General features: G+C 49.9%; 1 protein-coding gene across 1 annotated transcript in view; it reads left to right on the forward strand.

Moving 5' to 3' along the window:
• The first annotated feature begins 2,017 nt into the window (after positions 1-2,017).
• LOC130113083 (apoptosis-stimulating of p53 protein 2-like) overlaps positions 2,018-26,689 on the forward strand; it is a 47,841-nt gene continuing 23,169 nt past the window's right edge. The window contains exon 1 of the mRNA XM_056280594.1: positions 2,018-2,224. Coding sequence (XP_056136569.1) covers positions 2,216-2,224 — 9 coding nt within the window. The 5' untranslated portion in view covers positions 2,018-2,215. The remainder of the gene's footprint in view (positions 2,225-26,689) is intronic.

Below are 26,689 nucleotides of genomic sequence, written 5' to 3' on the forward strand. Positions count from 1 at the left end.
TACGCTACACCCCCCCCCCTTTAAAGAAAGCATTCGTCCCTGAATGTGACAGTTCTATGTAACAGCAACTTGAACTGCTGGCCCTGGATCTGGAACACGCCTGGCTGGCCCTTGGAACCTGGAAACACAGAAGAGGGGGTGGAAATCCGGAACTCTTTTTCTCTTTTCAGGGGCTCTTTTTTTTCAGTCTGTTTCGTCATCAGCTATGCTTGCACAACAGCAGCGCTGAGCTGGGTGCCGCTGTCGCTAGGATCTTCTCAACTCAGAAGTCTTCCCCTTTTCCTCCTCCCAACTGGCCCCTGCCAACACTTCGTCCTCTTCGTCCATTTGTGTCCACATAGGCGCCTCTGTCTCCTCTCCATCTGAAGCTGCTGTCGCCCCTGCTTCCAAGTCCGGCTGGCTGTCGTCTGCCGTAGTATAGTGTCCTGAAGGTGTAGAGCCTGGCTCAACTTCTCTCCCTCCTCTGTATGGGGTTAGACCAGGGGTGTCAAACTCCAGGCCTCGAGGGCCGCAGTGTCTGCAGGTATTTGTTGCAACCGTGCACTACACCACCTGATTTAACAAATTAGCTCACCTCCTGGATCAAGGAAGGAAAGGACCTAGTTTAATCAGGCGGTGTAGCGCACTGTTGCAACGAATACCTGCAGACACTGCGGCCCTCGAGGCCTGGAGTTTGACACCCCTGGGTTAGACGGTCTTGGTGCACCACCACTTTCTTCCGCAGGCCGTTTTTCTGTACCCGGTACACTACATCGGACAGGGCTTCCAGTATAGTGCAGGGTCCCTCCCACTGACTCACCAGTTTGGGGCAACTTCCTCTGGCGTAGGGGGCCGTATAGCCACACACGGTCACCTGGCTGGTACAGCTTCCCATGAGCACGGGTATCATACTGTTGCTTCTGTCTTTTGGATTCTCGTTGGATGTGGTGTCGAGCAAACTCGTGAACCTCTCCATCCGCTCCTGGATGCGCTGGACATACACGGGCCCTGCTTCACCCAGTTCTCCTCCCGGAGGGCGCCCAAAAAGGAGCTCTGTTGGAGTGCGCAGTTCTTGGCACCCCGATAAGCCATCATCAGCAACTGTAAGTAGTCATCCCAGTCACGCTGGTGCTTTTGAACGAAGAGGGACAGCTGCACCAGGAGGGTGCGGTTGTACCGCTCAACCATCCCGTCGCTTTGGGGGTGCAACGCCGTTGTGCGTGTCTTCTTGATGTGTAGTAGGCGACACATCTCTTTGAAGACTTGACTCTCGAAATTTTGACCCTGGTCGCTGTGGATTTCGTCAGGCATACCAAACCTTGTGAAGAACCCGTCGACCAGGACTTCAGCCACTGTGGTTGCCCCTTGGTTTGGGATGGCATAGCTCTCCGGCCACTTGGAGTAGTCCATGGCAATCAAGATATACCGGCTCCCCTTTTCTGAGAGAGGCAGGGGGCCGAGAATGTCGATAGCCACCCTTTCCATCCGGTCCCCCACGTGGTATTGCTGCATCTCGGCCTGGGGACGTCGCGATGGGCCCTTCCTGGCGGCACAAGCATCACATCTCCGGCACCAGCTCTCTACATCACTGAGCAGCCTGACCCAGAAGAACCTCCGTCTTACGCAGGCTAGGGTTTCTGCAGCAAATTTGGGAGTGGGGGGCACACACACACACACATATATATATATATATATATATATATTTATTGATTTATTTTGGCCCCTGAATGTTCACTGCGGCTCGTCGGCCTGCAGGGGGCGACGGAGGCGCGTCAGAGGGGCGGGGCGGAGTTTACCGAGAGGCTCGGTGAACCGTCGCGGTGCGCGCGCACGCACACACGCATCGAGACTCGCAGTTTGATGGTCGCATGTGGCGTCTTGAGCCGGATTAGTGATGAGCCTCCTCCCTCGCGCCCCCACCTCCTCCTCCACCAGCTCTTTGTTCTCGTTCGGCGGTGGACGCTCGTTTTATTTATCTCTCTGTTCGTCCGACTCTAGCGCCGCGCTGCTCTCTGGCTCCGTGTGGCTTCTTGTGGGTCGTGAGTTTTTCCGCAGCCGGTCCGTGCAGGAGCGAGCAGGGCTGATACCTCTGCAACAGGTCGGCGGGTGAACGAGAGAGGAGCCGAAGAGGAAGGAGGGCTATAAAGAGGAGGAACAGAGGGGTGGAGGATGGGAGGAGGTCCAGCCTGCTGATGTGTGGATGCCGTAGTCTGCAGAGGAAACCTGCGCTGCCAACATGCTGCCGGTGAGCTGCTCCATCTGCTCTTTCATTACTATCACGCGCACACGCACGCACCAGCGTCCCTCATTAAATCAAATAAAACATTATTATTATTATTACCCCTCCGCATCATCATCATCATCATCATCCTCCCCCCTTCATTAGAGACTAGACTAGAACAGAACAGCTTATCTACTGTGTATTTCTACATACTTATTAGATACTTATTACAGCAGTACCTGTAGTACTGGCAGTAACGTCTGGGTTGTGTATTTCTACCGTGTGTTACAAATAAATAAGATACTTATTACAGCAGTACCTGTAGTGCTGGCAGTAACGTCTGGGTTGTGTATTTCTACCGTGTGTTACAAATAAGATACTTATTACAGTCCGGCTGGCAGTAACGTCTGGGTTGTGTATTTCTACCGTGTGTTACAAATAAGATACTTATTACAGTCCGGCTGGCAGTAACGTCTGTCTTGTGTATTTCTACCGTGTGTTACAAATAAGATACTTGTTACAGTCGGGCTGGCAGTAACGTCTGTCTTGTGTATTTCTACCGTGTGTTACAAATAAGATACTTATTACAGTCCGGCTGGCAGTAACGTCTGTCTTGTGTATTTCTACCGTGTGTTACAAATAAGATACTTGTTACAGTCGGGCTGGCAGTAACGTCTGTCTTGTGTATTTCTACCGTGTGTTACAAATAAGATACTTGTTACAGTCCGGCTGGCAGTAACGTCTGTGTTGTGTATTTCTACCGTGTGTTACAAATAAGATACTTGTTACAGTCCGGCTGGCAGTAACGTCTGTCTTGTGTATTTCTACCGTGTGTTACAAATAAGATACTTATTACAGTCCGGCTGGCAGTAACGTCTGTGTTGTGTATTTCTACAGTGTGTTACAAATAAGATACTTATTACAGTCCGGCTGGCAGTAACGTCTGTCTTGTGTATTTCTACCGTGTATCAGAAATAAGATACTTATTACAGTCGGGCTGGCAGTAACGTCTGTCTTGTGTATTTCTACAGTGTGTTACAAATAAGATACTTATTACAGTCCGGCTGGCAGTAACGTCTGTGTTGTGTATTTCTACAGTGTGTTACAAATAAGATACTTGTTACAGTCCGGCTGGCAGTAACGTCTGTCTTGTGTATTTCTACAGTGTGTTACAAATAAGATACTTGTTACAGTCCGGCTGGCAGTAACGTCTTGTGTTGTGTATTTCTACAGTGTGTTACAAATAAGATACTTGTTACAGTCCGGCTGGCAGTAACGTCTGTGTTGTGTATTTCTACAGTGTGTTACAAATAAGATACTTATTACAGTCCGGCTGGCAGTAACGTCTGTGTTGTGTATTTCTACAGTGTGTTACAAATAAGATACTTATTACAGTCCGGCTGGCAGTAACGTCTGTCTTGTGTATTTCTACCGTGTGTTACAAATAAGATACTTGTTACAGTCCGGCTGGCAGTAACGTCTGTCTTGTGTATTTCTACAGTGTGTTACAAATAAGATACTTGTTACAGTCCGGCTGGCAGTAACGTCTTGTGTTGTGTATTTCTACCGTGTGCAGTCGCACACGTCACATCTATCAGCCAAGTGTGTTTCCACATCGATCTCTGTGAATGGACCGATATTACACAGTATACAGTAGAAAAACTCACAACCAGTAGGAAGGCTGGTGGTGAGGCTGGTGGTGGTAAGGCTGGTGGTGGTGAGGCTGGTGGTGAGGCTGGTGGTAAGGCTGGTGGCGAGGCTGGTGGTGGTGAGGCTGGTGGTAAGGCTGGTGGTGGTGAGGCTGGTGGTGAGGCTGGTGGTGTGGCTGGTGGTGTGGCTGGTGGTAAGGCTGGTGGTGTGACTGGTGGTGGTGAGGCTGGTGGTGGTAAGGCTGGTGGTGTGACTGGTGGTGGTAAGGCTGGTGGTGGTGAGGCTGGTGGTGAGGCTGGTGGTAAGGCTGGTGGCGAGGCTGGTGGTGGTGAGGCTGGTGGTAAGGCTGGTGGTGGTGAGGCTGGTGGTGAGGCTGGTGGTGTGGCTGGTGGTAAGGCTGGTGGTGTGACTGGTGGTGGTGAGGCTGGTGGTGGTAAGGCTGGTGGTGTGACTGGTGGTGGTGAGGCTGGTGGTGGTAAGGCTGGTGGTGTGGCTGGTGGTGTGGCTGGTGGTGTTGTGGCTGGTGGTAAGGCTGGTGGTGAGGCTGGTGGTAAGGCTGGTGGTGAGGCTGGTGGTGGTAAGGCTGGTGGTGTGGCTGGTGGTAAGGCTGGTGGTGAGGCTGGTGGTGGTAAGGCTGGTGGTGAGGCTGGTGGTGAGGCTGGTGGTGAGGCTGGTGGTAAGGCTGGTGGTGAGGCTGGTGGTGGTAAGGCTGGTGGTGAGGCTGGTGGTGAGGCTGGTGGTGTGGCTGGTGGTAAGGCTGGTGGTGAGGCTGGTGGTGGTAAGGCTGGTGGTGAGGCTGGTGGCGAGGCTGGTGGTAAGGCTGGTGGTGAGGCTGGTGGTGGTAAGGCTGGTGGTAAGGCTGGTGGTGAGGCTGAGGGTGGTAAGGCTGGTGGTGAGGCTGGTGGTGGTAAGGCTGGTGGTAAGGCTGGTGGTGAGGCTGAGGGTGGTAAGGCTGGTGGTAAGGCTGGTGGTGGTAAGGCTGGTGGTAAGGCTGGTGGTGAGGCTGGTGGTAAGGCTGGTGGCGAGGCTGGTGGTAAGGCTGGTGGTGAGGCTGGTGGTGAGGCTGAGGGTGGTAAGGCTGGTGGTGAGGCTGGTGGTGAGGCTGGTGGTGGTAAGGCTGGTGGTAAGGCTGGTGGTGAGGCTGGTGGTAAGGCTGGTGGCGAGGCTGGTGGTAAGGCTGGTGGTGAGGCTGGTGGTGGTAAGGCTGGTGGTGGTGTGGCTGGTGGTGGTAAGGCTGGTGGTAAGGCTGGTGGTGAGGCTGGTGGTAAGGCTGGTGGCGAGGCTGGTGGTAAGGCTGGTGGTGAGGCTGGTGGTGGTAAGGCTGGTGGTGGTGTGGCTGGTGGTGGTAAGGCTGGTGGTAAGGCTGGTGGTGAGGCTGGTGGTGGTGTGGCTGGTGGAGGTAAGGGTGGTGGTGAGGCTGGTGGTAAGGCTGGTGGTGTGGCGGGTGGTAAGGCTGGTGGTGTGGCTGGTGGTGGCAAGGCTGGTGGTGAAGCTGGTGGTAAGGCTGGTGGTGGGGCTGGTGGTAAGGCTGGTGGTGTGGCTGGTGGTGGCGAGGCTGGTGGTGAGGCTGGTGGTGAGGCTGGTGGTGGTGTGGCTGGTGGTGGTAAGGCTGGTGGTAAGGCTGGTGGTGTGGCTGGTGGTGAGGCTGGTGGTGTGGCTGGTGGTGGTAAGGCTGGTGGTGTGGCTGGTGGTAAGGCCGGTGGCGAGGCTGGTGGTGGTGAGGCTGGTGGTGAGGCTGGTGGTAAGGCTGGTGGTGAGGCTGGTCATGGTGAGGCTTGTGGTGAGGCTGGTGGTAAGGCTGGTGGTAAGGCTGGTGGTAAGGCTGGTGGCGAGGCTGGTGGTGTGGCTGGTGGTGAGGCTGGTGGTGGTGTGGCTGGTGGTGGTTAGGCTGGTGGTAAGGCTGGTGGTGTGGCTGGTGGTGGTAAGGCTGGTGGCGAGGCTGGTGGTGAGGCTGGTGGTAAGGCTGGTGGCGAGGCTGGTGGCGAGGCTGGTGGTGAGGCTGGTGGTAAGGCTGGTGGTGAGGCTGGTGGTAAGGCTGGTGGTGAGGCTGGTGGTGAGGCTGGTGGTAAGGCTGGTGGTGAGGCTGGTGGCGAGGCTGGTGGTAAGGCTGGTGGTGAGGCTGGTGATGGTGAGGCTTGTGGTGAGGCTGGTGGTAAGGCTGGTGGTGAGGCTGGTGGTGAGGCTGGTGGCGAGGCTGGTGATGGTGAGGCTTGTGGTGAGGCCGGTTGGTGATGCTGGTGGTTGTGATGCTGGTGGTGGTAAGGCTGGTGGTGGGTTGGTGGTGTGGCTGGTGGTGGTGAGGCTGGTGGCAAGGCTGCCTATTATGAGGATGAGTATTCTGATCCTCATAACTGTGGACGTAACTTGATATGTCCAACTTGAGACTTGTCCCCGGTTGCTGGCAGGTGCAGGTGAAAGCGTGTGGTTGACACGTATCCATGGTGAACCTTGAAGGCATCGCCACAAATACGCCCTTGTCAATAGCACACGCCAACAAACAGGAACCTGGTCTGACCGCTGCAGTAGAAACCGGAAGTCAGTGGACTTGTCTGCAGATGGGGAGCCGGATGTGCGTATGTGTCCTGGTCGCTGCACTAGCGCCTCCTCTGGTCGGTCGGGACACCTTTTTAAGGGGGAGGGGGAACTGGGGGAAATAGCGTGATCCTCCCACGCGCTACCTCCCCCTGGTGAAACTCCTCACTGTCAGGTGAAAAGGAGCGGCTGGTGACTCCACATGTATGGGAGGAGGCATGTGGTAGTCTGCAGCCCTCCCCGGATCAGCAGAGGCCGGGGTGGAGCAGAGACCGTATTTTACTAGTTATTACTCCGTCAGTATTACTCATGATAGTTCAGTTACATCTGCTACACCCTCCAGGTTATTCCTGTGTGGTGAATGGCCTGTAATTTAAAGTCTTAATAACAATAATAATAACAATAACAATGATAATAGTAGTAATAATGATAATAATAGTAGTAGTAATAATAATCAAGGCCGGTGGGGATTAGTGAATACTGTGGATAAATATCAATCATTACATACAAGTTGTGGCGTATCGGGCCGAAGACTAAATATTGTACCAGAACACTTGGTTGGGGGGGATATGGAGGATATAAACACAGTGTTGGCTTAAAATCTCTGTCAGGTAAATATGAACGTGTTGGAGATACGTATGGGCGGTTTCACAGCAGGTAGCCAGTACAGCCGTGTAGTGCAGGTCATAATGTATACATATACACACATCAGAGTAACAGAAGGGTATCAAGGTACAGCTCTGCAACAGTCGGTAAGAAAGAAAACTGTCACACCTGTACGTCATCGGTCAGCTGTGTCTTCATCTTAATAATGAATGTCTGTAGTTTTGTGTCATGATGGAGATGTAGGTCTCTAACCTCCGTCTGCTGCTGGACCCCACAGCCTCCCCTCGCCCCCGCTAACGGCCGGTTTCTGTGATTTAGAGGCTGGGAGCACACCATGTGCTTCACTGGAGTTTTGGCCCCTGAAAACGGAGGTTATTTGACAGCACCGGCATAATGAGTCAGCGCTGGGCCACAATGAAAGATGGTCTAAGCGGCCCCGCCCGGCCTATCACAGTCAGACATAACATAATGTAACGTCAGGAGCAACTGAAGGTGAAAGCATGCAGCCTTAAAATGACCAGAACCAGCGAGATGCACTGCACAGCTGACATCTAAATGAAATGATTACTGGCAGACCACCATGCTATAGAAGAGGAGACATGATAGCAAGGACAAGATAATGATGGACTAGCCTACTGAACAACATGTGGTGTCAAGATAGTGATGGACTAGCCTACTGAACAACATCTGGTGTCAAGATAGTGATGGAATAGCCTACTTGACAACATCTGGTGTCAAGATAGTGATGGACTAGCCTACTGAACAACATCTGGTTTCAAGATAGTGATGGACTAGCCTACTGAACAACATCTGGTGTCAAGATATTGATGGACTAGCCTACTGAACAACATCTGGTGTCAAGATAGTGATGGACTAGCCTACTGAACAGCGTCTGGTGTCAAGATAGTGATGGACTAGTCTACTGAACAACATCTGGTGTCAAGATAGTGATGAACTAGCCTACTGAACCACATCTGGTGTCAAGATAGTGATGGACTAGCCTACTGAACAACATCTGGTGTCAAGATAGTGATGGACTAGCCTACTGAACAATATCTGATGCCAAGATAGTGATGGACTAGCCTACTGAACAACATCTGGTGTCAATATAGTGATGGACTAGCCTACTGAACAGCATCTGGTGTCAAGATAGTGATGAACTAGCCTACTGAACAGCATCTGGTGTAAAGATAGTGATGGACTAGCCTACTGAACAACATCTGGTGTCAAGATAGTGATGGAATAGCCTACTTGACAACATCTGGTGTCAAGATAGTGATGAACTAGCCTACTGAACAACATCTGGTGTCAAGATAGTGATGAACTAGCCTACTGAACAACATCTGGTGTCAAGATAGTGATGGACTAGTCTACTGAACAACATCTGGTGTCAAGATAGTGATGAACTAGCCTACTGAACAACATCTGGTGTCAAGATAGTGATGGACTAGCCTACTGAACAACATCTGGTGTCAAGATAGTGATGGACTAGCCTACTGAACAATATCTGGTGTCAAGATAGTGATGGACTAGCCTACTGAACAATATCTGGTGTCAAGATAGTGATGAACTAGCCTACTGAACAATATCTGATGCCAAGATAGTGATGGACTAGCCTACTGAACAACATCTGGTGTCAAGATAGTGATGGACTAGCCTACTGAACAACATCTGGTGTCAATATAGTGATGAACTAGCCTACTGAACAACATCTGGTGTCAATATAGTGATGAACTAGTCTACTGAACAACATCTGGTGTCAAGATAGTGATGAACTAGACTACTGAACAATATCTGGTGTCAAGATAGTGATGGACTAGCCTACTGAACAACATCTGGTGTCAAGATAGTGATGAACTAGACTACTGAACAACATCTGGTGTCAAGATAGTGATGGACTAGCCTACTGAACAACATCTGGTGTCAGAGCACCATAACAGATGAAAACATAATTGGTGATGGTGCACATAGACAACATTAGTCATGTCTGCTCGTAGGTCTTATGAACACAAAACACAAGTGTAGGTTGATTATTGGTCAAATAAATCATAAATAAGTTCTGCTTACATCATAGGGGCACTGTTTGGGCTTTTCGCTGTGCAGGGTCTTGACACTTGGCCAGCTAGCTAAGTCTTCGTGGATTTTGCTACGCAGTAGTACGCACGTCCATAATTACGCGTGGGCACACTCTGCACATTTCTGAACACACCAGGTACCGTAGACTCGGCGCTTGAGCTCTTTGGTACAGTAGTGGTGAGATAAAGAGGGGTCCATGCGTGTGGGCCCTGAACTGTTCCAGACCCCAATGCAGCTGCATTACCTGCATGTATGGTAGTATCTCCTCTGACTGACACTCCCTATGTAGTAGCTGTGTGTCATCTTAGGTCACATATTGGGATTCCCCCGTAAGTTCAAGTTCAACTTTATTGTCATACATATTTAGAATACAATGAGATCCTTGTGCTCTGGCTCTGTCTGCCGTAACACCAAGACTCATGGTTGTGTGGTCTGGGCCATCAAGGCTCACCTGTTCCCCATGATTGCCCCATTTACATGATTGCCCCTGCTTTACTCACCTGTTCCCCATCCCCTGATTGGTGTTTCACCTGCGCCCCATTTGCCTGCGGAACCCTGATTGCCCCATTTACATGATTGCCCCTGCTTTACTCACCTGTTCCCCTTTCTCTGATTGGTGTTTCACCTGCGCCCCATTTGCCTGGGGAACCCTGATTGCCCCATTTACATGATTGCCCCTGCTTTACTCACCTGTTCCCCATCCCCTGATTGGTGTTTCACCTGCGCCCCATTTGCCTGAGGAACCCTGATTGCCCCATTTACATGATTGCCCCTGCTTTACTCACCTGTTCCCCTTTCTCTGATTGGCGTTTCTGTTCGTGCGCACCTGCGCCCAATCTCCCTGATTGGCTCCCCTATGTGGATGTTCCCCCTGGTTGCCCTGGCTCCTTGTCGGATCGTCACAGACACACTCACACTCTTGGCTGCAGGATGCGTCGTTCCTTGTCCCGAGTCTTCCTTGCCGCCTGTAGCTGTTGTTCCTGCTATCTGTAAGTACATTGTTTTAGGCCAGTCTGTCCCTGAGTCGTGCATTTGGGTCCTCAATGCCTGCCCCGGCGTGACACACCACCCCAAAACAACATAGAGTAAGTACACAATGAATTCATACATTATATACACAAAAGTACACGATAACACAACAATGTAAGGTGCACTGACTGCCTGTGGGAAGAAACGACTACTGAGACGGGTGGTGTGTGATTTGATGCTCCGGTAACGGGTTTTAGATGGAAGGAGCGAGAACAGAACATGAGCGGGGTGGCTGGTGTCCTGCATGATGTTTTGGGCTTTCCTTTTGCAGCGAGTGGTGTAAATATTATGAAGTTGTGGTAGTTCCATGGCATTGATTTTTTGCTGCGGTCTTTACAGTCCTTTGCAGGAGTCTACGGTCCTGAGCAGTCAGGTTGTCAAACCACACTGTGATACAGCCTGTCGACACACTCTCCGTGGTACTGTGATAGAAGTTCATAAGAGTCTGAAGGCGTCTCAAGAGCTTTGGGATGAGTACCAAAACTCTTGAGGCACCCCAGAAGATACAATCTCTGCTGTGCCTTCTTCAGGATGCAGTTGGTGTTGAGAGACCGTGTGAGGGTGTTGAGAGACCATCTGAGGGTGTTGAGAGACCAGGTGAGGGTGTTGAGAGACCATATTAGGGTGTTGAGAGACCGTGTGAGGGTGCTGAGAGACCATGTGAGGATGTTGAGAGACCATGTGAGGGTGTTGAGAGACCACGTGAGGGGTTTGAGAGACCACGTGAGGGTGTTGAGAGACCACGTTAGGGTGTTGAGAGCACGTGAGGGTATTGAGAGACCACGTGAGGGTGTTGAGAGACCACGTTAGGGTGTTGAGAGCACGTGAGGGTGTTGAGAGACCACGTGAGGGTGTGACCGTGTGAGGGTGTTGAGAGACCACGTGAGGGTGTTGAGAGACCACGTGAGGGTGTTGAGAGACCACGTGAGGGTGTTGAGAGACCACGTGAGGGTGTTGAGAGACCGTGTGAGGGTGTTGAGAGACCACGAGAGGGTGTTGAGAGACCGTGTGAGGGTGAGAGACCGTGTGAGGGTGTTGAGAGATCGTGTGAGGGTGTTGAGAGACCACGTGAGGGTGTTGAGAGACCACGTGAGGGTGTTGAGAGACCACGTGAGGGTGTTGAGAGACCAGGTTAGGATGTTGAGAGACCACGTGAAGATGTTGAGAGATCATGTTAGGGTGTTGAGAGACCATGTTAGGGTGTTGAGAGACCGCGTGAGGGTGTTGAGAGACCGCGTGAGGGTGTTGAGAGACCACGTGAGGGTGTTGAGAGACCACGTGAGGGTGTTGAGAGACCACGTGAGGGTGTTGAGACCACGTGAGGGTGTTGAGAGACCACGTGAGGGTGTTGAGAGACCACGTGAGGGTGTTGAGACAAAGTGAGGGTGTTGAGAGACCACGTGAAGATGTTAAGAGACCACGTTAGGGTGTTGAGAGATCGTATGAGGGTGTTGAGAGACCACGTGAGGGTGTTGAGATACCACGTGAGGGTGTTGAGAGACCACGTGAGGGTGTTGAGAGACCGTGTGAGGGTGTTGAGAGACCACGAGAGGGTGTTGAGAGACCGTGTGAGGGTGAGAGACCGTGTGAGGGTGTTGAGAGATCGTGTGAGGGTGTTGAGAGACCACGTGAGGGTGTTGAGAGACCACGTGAAGATGTTGAGAGACCATGTTAGGGTGTTGAGAGACCATGTTAGGGTGTTGAGAGACCACGTGAGGGTGTTGAGAGACCACGTGAGGGTGTTGAGAGACCACGAGAGGGTGTTGAGAGACCACGTGAGGGTGTTGAGAGACCACGAGAGGGTGTTGAGAGACCATCTGAGGGTGTTGAGAGACCATGTTAGGGTGTTGAGAGACCATGTTAGGGTGTTGAGAGACCACGTGAGGGTGTTGAGAGACCACGTGAGGGTGTTGAGAGACCACGAGAGGGTGTTGAGAGACCACGTGAGGGTGTTGAGAGACCACGAGAGGGTGTTGAGAGACCATCTGAGGGTGTTGAGAGACCATGTTAGGGTGTTGAGAGACCACGTGAGGGTGTTGAGAGACCGCGTGAGGGTGTTGAGAGACCACGAGAGGGTGTCTGTGATGTGTAAACAGAGATATGACCGACTGGTGTCGGAGAGGAACTTGTTTCTCTGCAGGTCTGAGACTTGTGGTCCTGTCAGTGTGTTCTGGGACACGAGTCCCACTTTGTCCATCACACCTTTCTTCTTTGTTAAATACACTTTACTGTGTTTTAACCGAGAGACGGCGTGTGTGTGTGTGTGTGTGTGTGTGTGTGTGTGTGTGTGTGTGTGTGTGTGTGTGTGTGTGTGTGTGGTGATGTGGTTGTATTATAAGGTCCAGGAGACGGCAGATGATTTCAGTGTAGAATGTGAAATGGAGGACTGGAGGTCAGATCAGGGAGCCGGGCCAACACAAAGTTGTGTACATGAGGGTGTGTGTGAGGAGATCTGAGCGTCTCTGGAGTCAAACTGAAACTAACCAACCGTTGTTCAGCACCTCCTTCGCCGACTCGCCTGACCTCAGTCCTCTAATGAATTCTATCGACTGTTTCAAGGTGGGATGTGGCCTCCGGCTGCCAGCCTGACACCGGGGAGCAGAAGGCAGCAAACCGTCCTCTCCTGCCCCGGTTGGCTGAAATGATGGAAGTGCTTTTTGGATTAAGAGGCGTGTTATTTAAAGGTGTGTGTCTTCGTCCTGTTGAGGCCACAGCTTGTGTTTTATCCACAAAGAGCAAAACGTTCTCACAGCGTAGAACATGGAGACATGACGCCCAGTGGTTATTCTCCGGGTGGTGTAGCGGTCTATTCCGTTGCCTACCAACACGGGGATCGCCGGTTCGAATCCCCGTGTTACCTCCGTCTTGGCCTGGCGTCCCTACAGACACAATCAGCCGTGTCTGTGGGTGGGAAGCCGGATGTGGGTATGTGTCTTGGTCGCTGCACTACCGCCTCCTCTGGTCGGTCGGGGCATCTGTTCGGGGAGGAGGGGGAACTGGGGGGAATAGCGTGATCCTCCCACGCGCTACGTCCCCCTGGTGAAACTCCTCACTGTCAGGTGAAAAGAAGCGGCTGGTGACTCCACATGTATGGGAGGAGGCATGTGGTAGTCTGCAGCCCTCCCCGGATCAGCACAGGGGGTGGAGCAGAGACCGGGACGGCTCGGAAGAGTGGGGTAATTAGCCAAGTACAATTGGGGAAAAATGGGGGGGGGGTGAATACAGAGCTGTTCGCATGACGTTTGTCTGGCAGTTGGACGTCCAGTGTTGGGCTGCTGTTGGCATGACGAGTTAGTGGACGGTATGATAAATATAGAGCAGGTCCTCAGGTAGCAGCAGTCCTGCTGAGTTCATGTTGTAGCAGGTAGTTCATCTGTTGTTCCTTTTTTATTATTATTATTATTAATTCATTTATTATTTTTCATTCCGCCAAGGTTGTCCCTTGTCTCCCATTCTGTTTGTGATATTCATGGACAGGATCTCAAGGTGCAGCCAAGGTGAGGAGTGTGTCTGTTTTGGGAACCTCAGAATTGCATCTCTGCTCTTCCCAGATGATGTGGTTTTGGTGGCTTCATCAGAACTTGACCTCCAGCGGGCACTGGGGCGGTTTACAGCTGAGTGTGAAATGGTCGGGATGAGAGTCAGCTCCTCCAAGTCTGAGGCCATGGTTCTCTACCGGGAAATGGTGGATTGCTCCCTCCGGGTTGGCGGTGAGTTGTTGCCTCAAGTGAAGGAGTTCAGGTATCTCGGGGTCTTGTTGACGAGTGAGGGTAGGATGGAGCGGGAGACTGACAGGTGGATTGGTGCAGCATCAGCAGTAATATGGACGTTGTACCGGACCGTTGTGGTGAAGAGGGAGCTGAGCTGGAAGGCAAAGCTCTCAATTTACCAGTCAGTCTTCGTTCCATCCTTCACCTATGGTCATGAGCTTTGGGTAGTGACCGAAAGGGTGAGATCGTGGATACTAGCAGCTGAAATGAGTTTCCTCCGTAGGGTGTCTGGGCTCAGCCTTAGAGATAGGGTGAGGAGCTCGGACATCCGGAGGGAGCTCGGAGTAGAGTCGCTGCTCCTTCGTGTCAAAAGGAGCCAGTTGAGGTGGTTCTGGCATCTGATTAGGATGCCTCCTGGGCACCTTCCTCTGGAGGTTTTCCGGGCACGGCCAGCTGGGAGGAGACCCCGGGGTAGACCCAGAACTCGCTGGAGGGACTACATGTCCAGTCTGGCCTGGGAACGCCTTGAGGTCTATTCTAGTCTTGCACTTTAATTTTCTAAGTACTTTTAGAAGTACTTTTATTCCCCACGTGTGTGTGGAGTCAGCAGAAGTAGCATTTTATCATGAGAATAAGTGTGAAGTTGCTTTCCTGACATGACTCTTCAGCTTCAGAACACATCTGTCACCGTCTTACAGAGCTGTGATTGCAGCCCTTCCCAAATCCTCTGTGGATCTGTTGGTTTCATAAATATCAGATCACTGTCTACCAAAGCCTTGCTAATAAGTGATCTGATTCTTCAACATATAGTTTCGATATGACTGGGTTATGTGACGAACCGGGATGACCCTCAAGGTTGGACTACCCTGGGGCTCGAACCCAGGATCTTCTTGCTGTGAGGTGAATGAGATTTTTACCTATCGTGGCATGAGTGTTTATCGAAATACAAGCGTGTTTTATCTGCTGCAGCGGCAGCGTATCATCTCTCTCACGTAATGTTAATGAACATAACCCCAGATTTCTCTGACGCTGTAGCTAAACTTACTAAAAAGCAGCTGCCTATTCGCTGCTCATGAGTTCCCGACTTTTTCTGGAAGAGGTTGATGAGACCTTAAACAAAATTAGTTCTTCAGCGTCAGCTACTCCTGCAGATCCTGTCTTCCTGTCTTACCAAATTCACTTCCTGTCTTACCAAATTCATATCTATACAGTGAGTCACTGATAGTCCCAGTTATCACAGCTTCTGAGACTATCTCGCTTGATACTTTGACCTCTCGTGTCAGCCTCTAAACCACCTACTTGCCCCCTTGACCCCTTACCAGAAAAACCTTTTTATCCCCAGTTGTACTTGGCCATTACCCCCCTCTTCTGAGCCGTCCCGGTCTCTGCTCCACCCCCTCTGCTGATCCGGGGAGGGCTACAGACCACCACATGCCTCCTCCCATACATGTGGAGTCACCAGCCGCTTCTTTTCACCTGACAGTGAGGAGTTTCACCAGGGGGACGTAGTGCGTGGGAGGATCACGCTATTCCCCCCAGTTCCCTTTCCCCCGCCCTTTTGGAGCCTTCCCAGTCGCTGCTCCACCCCCTCTCTGACCGACCAGAGGAGGCGCTAGTGCAGTGATCAGGACACATACCCACATCCGGCTTCCTACCCCCAGACACGACCAACTGTGTCTGTAGGGACGCCCGACCAAGCCGGAGGTAACACAGGGATTCGAACCGGCGATCCCTGTGTTGGTAGGCAACGGAATAGACCGCCATGCCACCCGGACGCCCCCAGCAAACCGTTTTAAAGACCTCTGGCCTTTCCTTGCAGCCTACAATGCTGGTCATTGTTAATTTATCACTGACTACTGGTGCTGTTCCCAGCAGCCTTAAGACAGCTGTGGTCAGGGGCACCCGGGACGCCCCGAATTAACTAAATATACTACTACTACTACTACTTTCAGCTGCTCCCGTTAGGGGGCGCCACAGCGGGTCATCCGTCTCCATCTCTTCCTGTCCTCTGCATCTTCCTCTGTCACACCAGCCACCTGCATGTCCTCCCTCACCACATCCATAAACCTCCTCTTTGGCCTTCCTCTTCTCCTCTTCCCTGGCAGCTCCATATTCAGCATCCTTCTCCCAGTATACCCAGCATCTCTCCTCCACACATGTCCACACCATCTCCATCTTGTCTCTCTGGCTTTGTCTCCAAACCGTCCAACCTGAGCTGTCCCTCTAATAGACTCGTTCCTAATCCTGTCCTTCTTCATCACTCCCAATGAAAATCTTATCATCTTCATCTCTGCCACCTCCAGCTCCACCTGCTGTCTTTTCATCAGCCCCAGTGGAAAATCTCATCATTAACTCCGTATTTAATTAACATACTGTACATTCAGTACCGGTTATTATTTGTTCAGTGTCTTCTGCCAGACGGAGGCTTCTTTCAGCTCAGCGTCCCTTCAGAACGGTTGCCACAGTGACCGGACAGCACTCGCACAAACAACACAGTCTCTCTCTCTCTCTCTCTCTCTCTCTCTCTCTCTCTCTCTCTCTCTCTCTCTCTCTCTCTCTCTCTCTCTCTCTCTCTCTCTCTCTCTCTCTCTCTCTCTCTCTCTCTCTCTCTCTCTCTCTCTCTCTCTCTCTCTCTCTCTCTCTCTCTCTCACACACTCTCTCTCTCTCTCTCTCTCTCTCTCTCTCTCTCTCTCTCTCTCTCTCTCTCTCTCTCTCTCTCTCTCTCTCTCTCACACACTCTCTCTCCGTCTCGCTGTGTCTCACAGCTCAAGGTGACACTGGAGGATAAATTGGGCAATGTTCTGCCCTCATGTGTTTGTGCAGCGTGGGTGAAACAGAAATACACGTATCTTCATGTAGGACAGGAGAGCAGGTCTCTGTGTGAAGGACAGGAGAGCGGGTCTCTGTGTGAAGGACAGGAGAGCGGGTCTCTGTGTGAAGGACAGGAGAGCAGGTCTCTGTGTGAAGGACAGGAGAGCAGGTCTCTATGTGAAGGACAGGAGAGCAGGTCTCTATGTGAAGGACAGGAGAGCAGGTCTCTGTGTGAAGGACAGGAGAGCTGGTCTCTGTGTGAAGGACAGGAGAGCGGGTCTCTGTGTGAAGGACAGGAGAGCGGGTCTCTGTGTGAAGGACAGGAGAGCTGGTCTCTGTGTGAAGGACAGGAGAGCAGGTCTCTGTGTGAAGGACAGGAGAGCAGGTCTCTGTGTGAAGGACAGGAGAGCAGGTCTCTGTGTGAAGGACAGGAGAGCAGGTCTCTGTGTGAAGGACAGGAGAGCTGGTCTCTGTGTGAAGGACAGGAGAGCGGGTCTCTGTGTGAAGGACAGGAGAGCGGGTCTCTGTGTGAAGGACAGGAGAGCGGGTCTCTGTGTGAAGGACAGAAGAGCGGGTCTCTGTGTGAAGGACAGGAGAGCAGGTCTCTGTGTGAAGGACAGGAGAGCAGGTCTCTGTGTGAAGGACAGGAGAGCAGGTCTCTGTGTGAAGGACAGGAGAGCAGGTCTCTGTGTGAAGGACAGGAGAGCAGGTCTCTGTGTGAAGGACAGGAGAGCTGGTCTCTGTGTGAAGGACAGAAGAGCTGGTCTCTGTGTGAAGGACAGGAGAGCTGGTCTCTGTGTGAAGGACAGGAGAGCATGTGTCTGTGTGAAGGACAGGAGAGCAGGTCTCTGTGTGAAGGACAGGAGAGCAGGTCTCTGTGTGAAGGACAGGAGAGCAGGTCTCTGTGTGAAGGACAGGAGAGCAGGTCTCTGTGTGAAGGACAGGAGAGCAGGTCTCTGTGTGAAGGACAGGAGAGCAGGTCTCTGTGTGAAGGACAGGAGAGCAGGTCTCTGTGTGAAGGACAGGAGAGCAGGTCTCTGTGTGAAGGACAGGAGAGCATGTGTCTGTGTGAAGGACAGGAGAGCAGGTCTCTGTGTGAAGGACGGGAGAGCAGGTCTCTGTGTGAAGGACAGGAGAGCAGGTCTCTGTGTGAAGGACAGGAGAGCTGGTCTCTGTGTGAAGGACAGGAGAGCAGGTCTCTGTGTGAAGGACAGGAGAGCAGGTCTCTGTGTGAAGGACAGGAGAGCAGGTCTCTGTGTGAAGGACAGGAGAGCAGGTCTCTGTGTGAAGGACAGGAGAGCGGGTCTCTGTGTGAAGGACAGGAGAGCGGGTCTCTGTGTGAAGGACAGGAGAGCGGGTCTCTGTGTGAAGGACAGGAGAGCGGGTCTCTGTGTGAAGGACAGGAGAGCGGGTCTCTGTGTGAAGGACAGGAGACCAGGTCTCTGTGTGAAGGACAGGAGAGCGGGTCTCTGTGTGAAGGACAGGAGAGCGGGTCTCTGTGTTAAGGACAGGAGACCAGGTCTCTGTGTGAAGGACAGGAGAGCTGGTCTCTGTGTGAAGGACAGAAGAGCTGGTCTCTGTGTGAAGGACAGGAGAGCTGGTCTCTGTGTGAAGGACAGAAGAGCGGGTCTCTGTGTGAAGGACAGGAGAGCAGGTCTCTGTGTGAAGGACAGGAGAGCGGGTCTCTGTGTGAAGGACAGAAGAGCGGGTCTCTGTGTGAAGGACAGGAGAGCGGGTCTCTGTGTGAAGGACAGGAGAGCAGGTCTCTGTGTGAAGGACAGGAGAGCAGGTCTCTGTGTGAAGGACAGGAGAGCTGGTCTCTGTGTGAAGGACAGAAGAGCTGGTCTCTGTGTGAAGGACAGGAGAGCAGGTCTCTGTGTGAAGGACAGGAGAGCAGGTCTCTGTGTGAAGGACAGGAGAGCAGGTCTCTGTGTGAAGGACAGGAGAGCAGGTCTCTGTGTGAAGGACAGAAGAGCAGGTCTCTGTGTGAAGGACAGAAGAGCAGGTCTCTGTGTGAAGGACAGGAGAGCGGGTCTCTGTGTGAAGGACAGAAGAGCGGGTCTCTGTGTGAAGGACAGGAGAGCAGGTGTCTGTGTGAAGGACAGGAGAGCAGGTCTCTGTGTGAAGGACAGAAGAGCAGGTGTCTGTGTGAAGGACAGGAGAGCAGGTCTCTGTGTGAAGGACAGGAGAGCAGGTCTCTGTGTGAAGGACGGGAGAGCAGGTCTCTGTGTGAAGGACAGGAGAGCAGGTCTCTGTGTGAAGGACAGGAGAGCTGGTCTCTGTGTGAAGGACAGGAGAGCTGGTCTCTGTGTGAAGGACAGGAGAGCGGGTCTCTGTGTGAAGGACAGGAGAGCGGGTCTCTGTGTGAAGGACAGGAGAGCGGGTCTCTGTGTGAAGGACAGGAGAGCGGGTCTCTGTGTGAAGGACAGGAGAGCAGGTCTCTGTGTGAAGGACAGGAGAGCTGGTCTCTGTGTGAAGGACAGGAGAGCGGGTCTCTGTGTGAAGGACAGGAGAGCGGGTCTCTGTGTGAAGGACAGGAGAGCGGGTCTCTGTGTGAAGGACAGGAGAGCGGGTCTCTGTGTGAAGGACAGGAGAGCAGGTGTCTGTGTGAAGGACAGGAGAGCTGGTCTCTGTGTGAAGGACAGGAGAGCAGGTCTCTGTGTGAAGGACAGGAGAGCATGTGTCTGTGTGAAGGACAGGAGAGCAGGTCTCTGTGTGAAGGACAGGAGAGCAGGTCTCTGTGTGAAGGACAGGAGAGCAGGTCTCTGTGTGAAGGACAGGAGAGCAGGTCTCTATGTGAAGGACGGGAGAGCAGGTGTCTGTGTGAAGGACAGGAGAGCAGGTGTCTGTGTGAAGGACAGGAGAGCAGGTCTCTGTGTGAAGGACAGGAGAGCATGTGTCTGTGTGAAGGACAGGAGAGCAGGTGTCTGTGTGAAGGACAGGAGAGCAGGTCTCTGTGTGAAGGACAGGAGAGCAGGTCTCTGTGTGAAGGACAGGAGAGCAGGTCTCTGTGTGAAGGACAGGAGAGCGGGTCTCTGTGTGAAGGACAGGAGAGCTGGTCTCTGTGTGAAGGACAGGAGAGCAGGTCTCTGTGTGAAGGACAGGAGAGCAGGTCTCTGTGTGAAGGACAGGAGAGCAGGTCTCTGTGTGAAGGACAGGAGAGCGGGTCTCTGTGTGAAGGACAGAGACCTGGTCTCTGTGTGAAGGACAGGAGAGCAGGTCTCTGTGTGAAGGACAGAGACCTGGTCTCTGTGTGAAGGACAGGAGAGCAGGTCTCTGTGTGAAGGACAGAGACCTGGTCTCTGTGTGAAGGACAGGAGAGCAGGTCTCTGTGTGAAACATGACCATTCACCGCTGTGCACGCTGTCCACAATATGTCTCTTCTGTGAGCCGCGGGCTGGGTGTAGGAGGGATGAAGAGGAGGAGGAGGAGGAGGAAGGGGGGGTGTTAAGCCAATATTATGGGGTCACGTGACACTGCTGGGCCATATGGCTTCGTTCCGGCACGCCGCCTCCAAAACATTTGAGAGTCTGACCTAAAACATCCACCCTGACCCCAATTCCTTCTAACGGACAGCGGGGAGCAGCGGGGTCAGAGGTCACTGATGACGTCATGACGCTTTTAAAAGTAAAAACTAGTTGAAATCATAACCGGTAACAAAATATTCACAATGAAAACAGTGGATGGATCTTACACAGTGCCATGGTCACCTAATGAAACACCACATTACTGCTACTGTAATAATAATATAATAATAACAATAATAATCACCTAATGAAACACCACATTACTGCTACTGTAATAATAATATAATGATAATGATAATAATAATCACCTACTGAAACAACACATTACTACTACTGTAATAATATAATGATAATGATAATAATAATAATAATAATAATAATAATCACCTACTGAAACAACACATTACTGCTACTGTAATAATAATATAATGATAATGATAATAATAATAATAATAATCACCTACTGAAACAACACATTACTGCTACTGTAATAATAATATAATGATAATGATGATAATAATAATAATAATCACCTACTGAAACAACACATTACTACTACTGTAATAATAATATAATGATAATGATAATAATAATAATAATAATAATCACCTACTGAAACAACACATTACTACTACTGTAATAATAATATAATGATAATGATGATAATAATGATAATAATAATCACCTTCTGAAACACCACATTACTGCTACTGTAATAATAATATAATGATAATGATAATAATAATAATAATAATAATAATAATCACCTACTGAAACAACACATTACTACTACTGTAATAATAATATAATGATCATAATAATAATAATGATAACAATAATGATAATAATAATAATCACCTAATAAAACAACACATTACTAGTACTGTAATGATAATAATGATAACAATGATAATAATGATAATAATAATCACCTAATGAAATGCATTATTAGTACCGCAGTAATAATAACAATAATAATAAAAATTATGATAATAATAATAATAATAACAATAATAATAATCAGAGGATTGTTCAACAGAGTTACTTTAGCAGTTCTTCAGACAATTAAAAGAATTAAGACATGTGTGTGTGTGTGTGTGTGTGTGTGTGTTTGTTTGTTTTTTTGGGGGAGGGGTGGACTGTTCAGCTCCCAGTAACCAGCAGCAGAGGATATCCTGTGTTAACAGACTGTGTGTTGTCTTCTACTGGTCTTCCAGTCCACCACTCACTATGGTGACTGATGCTGACTGACAGATAGTGATGGTGACTGATGATGACTGATAGTGGTAACTGACAGTGGTAACCGATGGTGACTGATGCTGACTGACAGATAGTGATGGTGACTGATGATGACTGATAGTGGTAACTGATGGTGACTGATAGTAGTGACTGAAGGTGACTGATAGATACTGATGCTGACTGATAGTAGTGACTGATAGATACTGATGCTGACTGATAGATACTGATGCTGACTGATAGTAGTGACTGATAGATACTGATGCTGACTGATAGATACTGATGGTGACTGATAGTAGTGACTGATAGATACTGATGCTGACTGATAGTAGTGACTGAAGGTGACTGATAGTAGTGACTGATAGATACTGATGGTGACTGATAGTAGTGACTGAAGGTGACTGATAGATACTGATGCTGACTGATAGTAGTGACTGAAGGTGACTGATAGATACTGATGGTGACTGATAGTAGTGACTGAAGGTGACTGATAGATACTGATGCTGACTGATAGTAGTGACTGAAGGTGACTGATAGATACTGATGCTGACTGATAGTAGTGACTGAAGGTGACTGATAGTAGTGACTGATAGATACTGATGGTGACTGATAGTAGTGACTGAAGGTGACTGATAGATACTGATGCTGACTGATAGTAGTGACTGAAGGTGACTGATAGATACTGATGGTGACTGATAGTAGTGACTGAAGGTGACTGATAGATACTGATGCTGACTGATAGTAGTGACTGAAGGTGACTGATAGATACTGATGCTGACTGATAGTAGTGACTGATAGATACTGATGCTGACTGATAGTAGTGACTGATAGATACTGATGCTGACTGATAGATACTGATGGTGACTGATAGTAGTGACTGATAGATACTGATGCTGACTGATAGATACTGATGGTGACTGATAGTAGTGACTGATAGATACTGATGCTGACTGATAGATACTGATGGTGACTGATAGTAGTGACTGATAGATACTGATGCTGACTGATAGTAGTGACTGAAGGTGACTGATAGTAGTGACTGATAGATACTGATGCTGACTGATAGTAGTGACTGATAGTAGTGACTGATAGATCCTGATGCTGACTGATAGTAGTGACTGAAGGTGACTGATAGTAGTGACTGATAGATACTGATGCTGACTGATAGTAGTGACTGACAGTAGTGACTGAAGGTGACTGATGGTAGTGATTGATGGGAGAATGTTGAACGTTTTGGTGGCAGTTTCAACCATTTGCAACAAATTCTAGCTGAAAAATGAGTTTGACCCAAAACAAACCAATAAAGTAAAAACAGGCTGCAGTAATGATGAAAATATCTTTATTAATTAAGCACTTTTTAAATGTCAAAACGCTTCACAGGCAATCAATGAATTACATGTGCACCATCAACGGAAGAGCAGGAACAGAGGGGAAGACGTGAATAGAGATTAAACCCATCACAGGAAACACAATGAGAGTCAAAACCTCTTTAGACAGTTTCAGAATGAAGTATTCAAAACTGTCTATATTCCTCTGTGAACATGTGGTCTCTACATGTCACTATAGTACACAGTAACGGTACTAAGTATTCATACTCGGGGTCAACTGTCCAAAGTAAGGGGGAGTGCAGGAGAGAGGTGAAGAAGAGGGTGCAGGCAGGGTGGAGTGGGTGGAGAAGAGGGTCAGGAGTGATGTGTGACAGAAGGGTACCAGCAAGAGTTAAAGGGAAGGTTTACCAGATGGTTGTGAGACCAGCTATGTTATATGGTTTGGAGACAGTGGCACTGATGAAAAGACAGGAGGAGGAGCTGGAGGTGGAGGTGGCAGAGATGAAGATGATAAGACTTTCACTGGGAGTGATGAAGAAGGACAGGATTAGGAAGGAGTATATTAGAGGGACAGCTCAGGTTGGACGGTGTGGAGACAAAGCAAGAGAGACAAGATTGAGATGGTGTGGACATGTGTGGAGGAGAGATGCTGGGTATACTGGGAGAAGGATGCTGAATATGGAGCTGCCAGGGAAGAGGAGAAGAGGAAGGCCAAAGAGGAGGTTTATGGAGGAGGTGAGGGAGGACATGCAGGTGGCTGGTGTGACAGAGGAAGATGCAGAGGACAGGAAGAGATGGAAACGGATGATCCGCTGTGGCGCCCCCTAACGGGAGCAGCCGACAGAAGTAGTATGAGAGATAAGAGATATGAGACCATAGTGTGAGAGATGATGAGAGATATGAGACCATAGTATGAGAGATGATAAGAGATATTACACCATAGTATGAGAGATGATGAGAGATATTACACCATAGTATGAGAGATGATAAAAGATATGAGACCACAGTGTGAGAGATGATAACAGATATGAGACCATTGTATGAGAGATAATGAGAGTTATGAGACCATAGTGTGAGAGATGATGAGATAGGAGACCATACTGTGAGAGATGACAAGAGATATGAGACCACGGTGTGAGAGATGATAAGAGATATGAGACCATCGTATGAGAGATAAGAGATATGAGACCACAGTGTGACAGATGATAAGAGATATGAGACCATCGTATGAGAAATGAGATATTAGATCATAGTGTGAGAGATGATGAGAGATATGAGACGATAGTGTGAGAGATGAGATATGAGACCATCGTATGAGAGATGATGAGAGATATGAGATGATACTGTGAGAGATGAGACCATCGTATGAGAGATGAGACCATAGTGTGAGAGATGATAAGAGATATGAGACCATAGTGTGGGAGATTATAAGAGATATGATGAGAGATATGAGATCCTCGTATGAGAGATAAGAGATATGAGACCATAGTGTGAGAGATGATGAGAGATATGAGACCATAGTGTGAGAGATGATGACAGATATGAGACCATAGTGTGAGAGATGATGAGAGATATGAGACCATCGTATGAGAGATGATAAGAGAAGATATCACAACAGAGATGAAGATTAGGTGGAAGAAACATAAAAGAGAAAAGGTGGAGAAATGGAAAAAGTCAAAACTGGTTAAACGACAAACACACAAAAGTAGGAATAGATCAGACTAGTATTCTGGATGTGTCGTACGCTTCACACACTCCTCTGTCAGTCTAACCCGGGGACTCGCCCACCTGGTCTCTGATTGGCGGTTGAAGTTCCTGGGTTGACCTCCATCACGTGGCTGAGGGCAGGCGTGGTCCTGAAGGCGGGAGCGTCCTACTTTAAGTCTGTATGTAGGACAAGCGGAGAGAGACAAGTGTTTCTGCCCCGCTCGCTGTAGACCCGATAAGCAGACCGGTTTACTCTGGTTCACCTCTCCTCCTATACCTTCACTGTGTCACCCCCCCCACCTCCTCCCATAATGCACCAGTCCGGCGTATAATGATTTGTTCGCGCCGGTTAAAGTACAGGGATACCTGGTTGCTGGGTCAGTGTAACCCATGCAGCGTGCAACTGAAAAGGTGACTTTGAAACCTCGAGAGACGGAACGTTTGTTTTTCTATATTTGGCTCTGGTCCAGTCCCACAAACCAGCCGGCTGGTTCTGCCGTCCTCCACAGCCCGGCAAGATGTCTACCTGAGAACTGACCTTCATCCGCAACTTTATCGTCATGTGTAGAATACATTTAAATTCCTGTGCTCTGGCTCTCTCCGCCCAGACACAAACGACACAAGGACGGAAATACACACTGCAGGATAACCCAACAGCGTGAGGTGCGTATGGGCGCATCAGCTGCTCAGCAGCCTGACTGTCTGGGGGAAGAAACTGTTACTGAGACCATGGACGGGTTAATGCACGGGGCCCGGGCCCCAGGGCCCCGCCCTTCTGGGGGACCCCAAGAGTAGCGAAATTACGTCCTCTGAAATCCGCCTAATGATTACCCCGTCTATAAATAATCATTACAAGAGGTCATGTCGACTACCAGGGTTTATAGAAGACATGAGTTCACTAGACATGATTTCTCAATCATGGTGGCAACATATTGTAACGTGCATGGATAAGAAGACCCGCTGGCCGCTGGCTGCCGGGTCTGACCCTTTAGTCGAGCGGGTCTGACCCTTTAGTCGAGCGGGTCTGACCCTTTAGTCGAGTGGGTCTGACCCTTTAGTCGAGCGGGTCTGACCCTTTAGTCGAGCGGTTAGCGATGTCTCCTGCGGTGCGGGCGATACTGGTTCGCTTCCCGGCCGCGGCACTTCCTGTGGTTGCGTTGTCCCCCGAATTCGCTACAATATTTTTTTCCAATTGTATGCCAAAAATATTCCTGTATTATTTCAAATATGGATTCATTAGCACCAATGTACAATTAAATGTTGTAGGCTACACTTACAAACAAAAACAAAAATCATTCGGGTGATTCCTGTCGGGGGTTATTTCCTAATAATAAGCGGCTCACTGAACATTATCCCGTACATATCCAATGCATTCTGGGAGGTAGCGTTAACGTGACGTTTGCGCGCCTTAGCAGTTAGTGCTGGTGACGGGTGAAATAATAATAACAACAATAATAATGTAACGTGTTGTAGGTCCTTTAATAATACCACATGCGTTGCCTTGTTTCCGGTGATTACTGTAAGTCACATGACTAATCAAAACTGCCTGGTGAAATTGCATTCAGACTCTCTGGTGTTGTTATAGGGGGGCCTCGTGAATTATGGTGCCCCGGGCCCCAGGTTGGTTTACTCCGTCCCTGACTGAGACGGGTGGTGTGTGATTTGATGCTCCGGTGGTGTTTTCTAGACGGAAGGAGCGAGAACAGAACATGAGCTGGGCGGCTGGTGTCCTTCGTGATGTTCTGGGCTGTCCTTCTGCAGCGGGTGGTGTAAATATTAGGAAGTTGGGGTAGTTCCATGCCAGTGATGCTGCTGCGGTCTTTACAGTCCTGTTTTGGTGGGGGGTTCCCAGCAGCAGCAGCAGCAGGGTGGTGCCGTGGTTAGCGCGGTCGCCTCTCAACAAGAAGGTCCTGGCGTCGAGCCAGAGCCGGCCTAAGGCTTTATGGGGCCCTATGCAGAATTTGATTTGCCCCCCCCCCCGCCTCACCCCCCACGCTAAACCCACCTCCCACCAGCGACCGTATTGTGTCCATGCTTGATCGTTACCATACCACTGTCATGACTTGCTACTGGGCTGGAAAGTCTTCAGATAAGCCAGCAGACAATGCTTTTACTGAACAAGCTAACTAGTTTAACTGCTTTTGAACTGTGCAAAAGTGCAGAACAGTAACAAAGAAATACAGCATTTTCTTACATAAAATGCAAATGCAAAAACAGTCAATATTAAATAAATTGAATAGAAACTTAAATAATGACACACAATGAACAGGGGACTT

Source organism: Lampris incognitus, chromosome 5, assembly GCF_029633865.1.
Source record: "Lampris incognitus isolate fLamInc1 chromosome 5, fLamInc1.hap2, whole genome shotgun sequence".
Taxonomy (NCBI): Eukaryota; Metazoa; Chordata; class Actinopteri; order Lampriformes; family Lampridae; genus Lampris; species Lampris incognitus.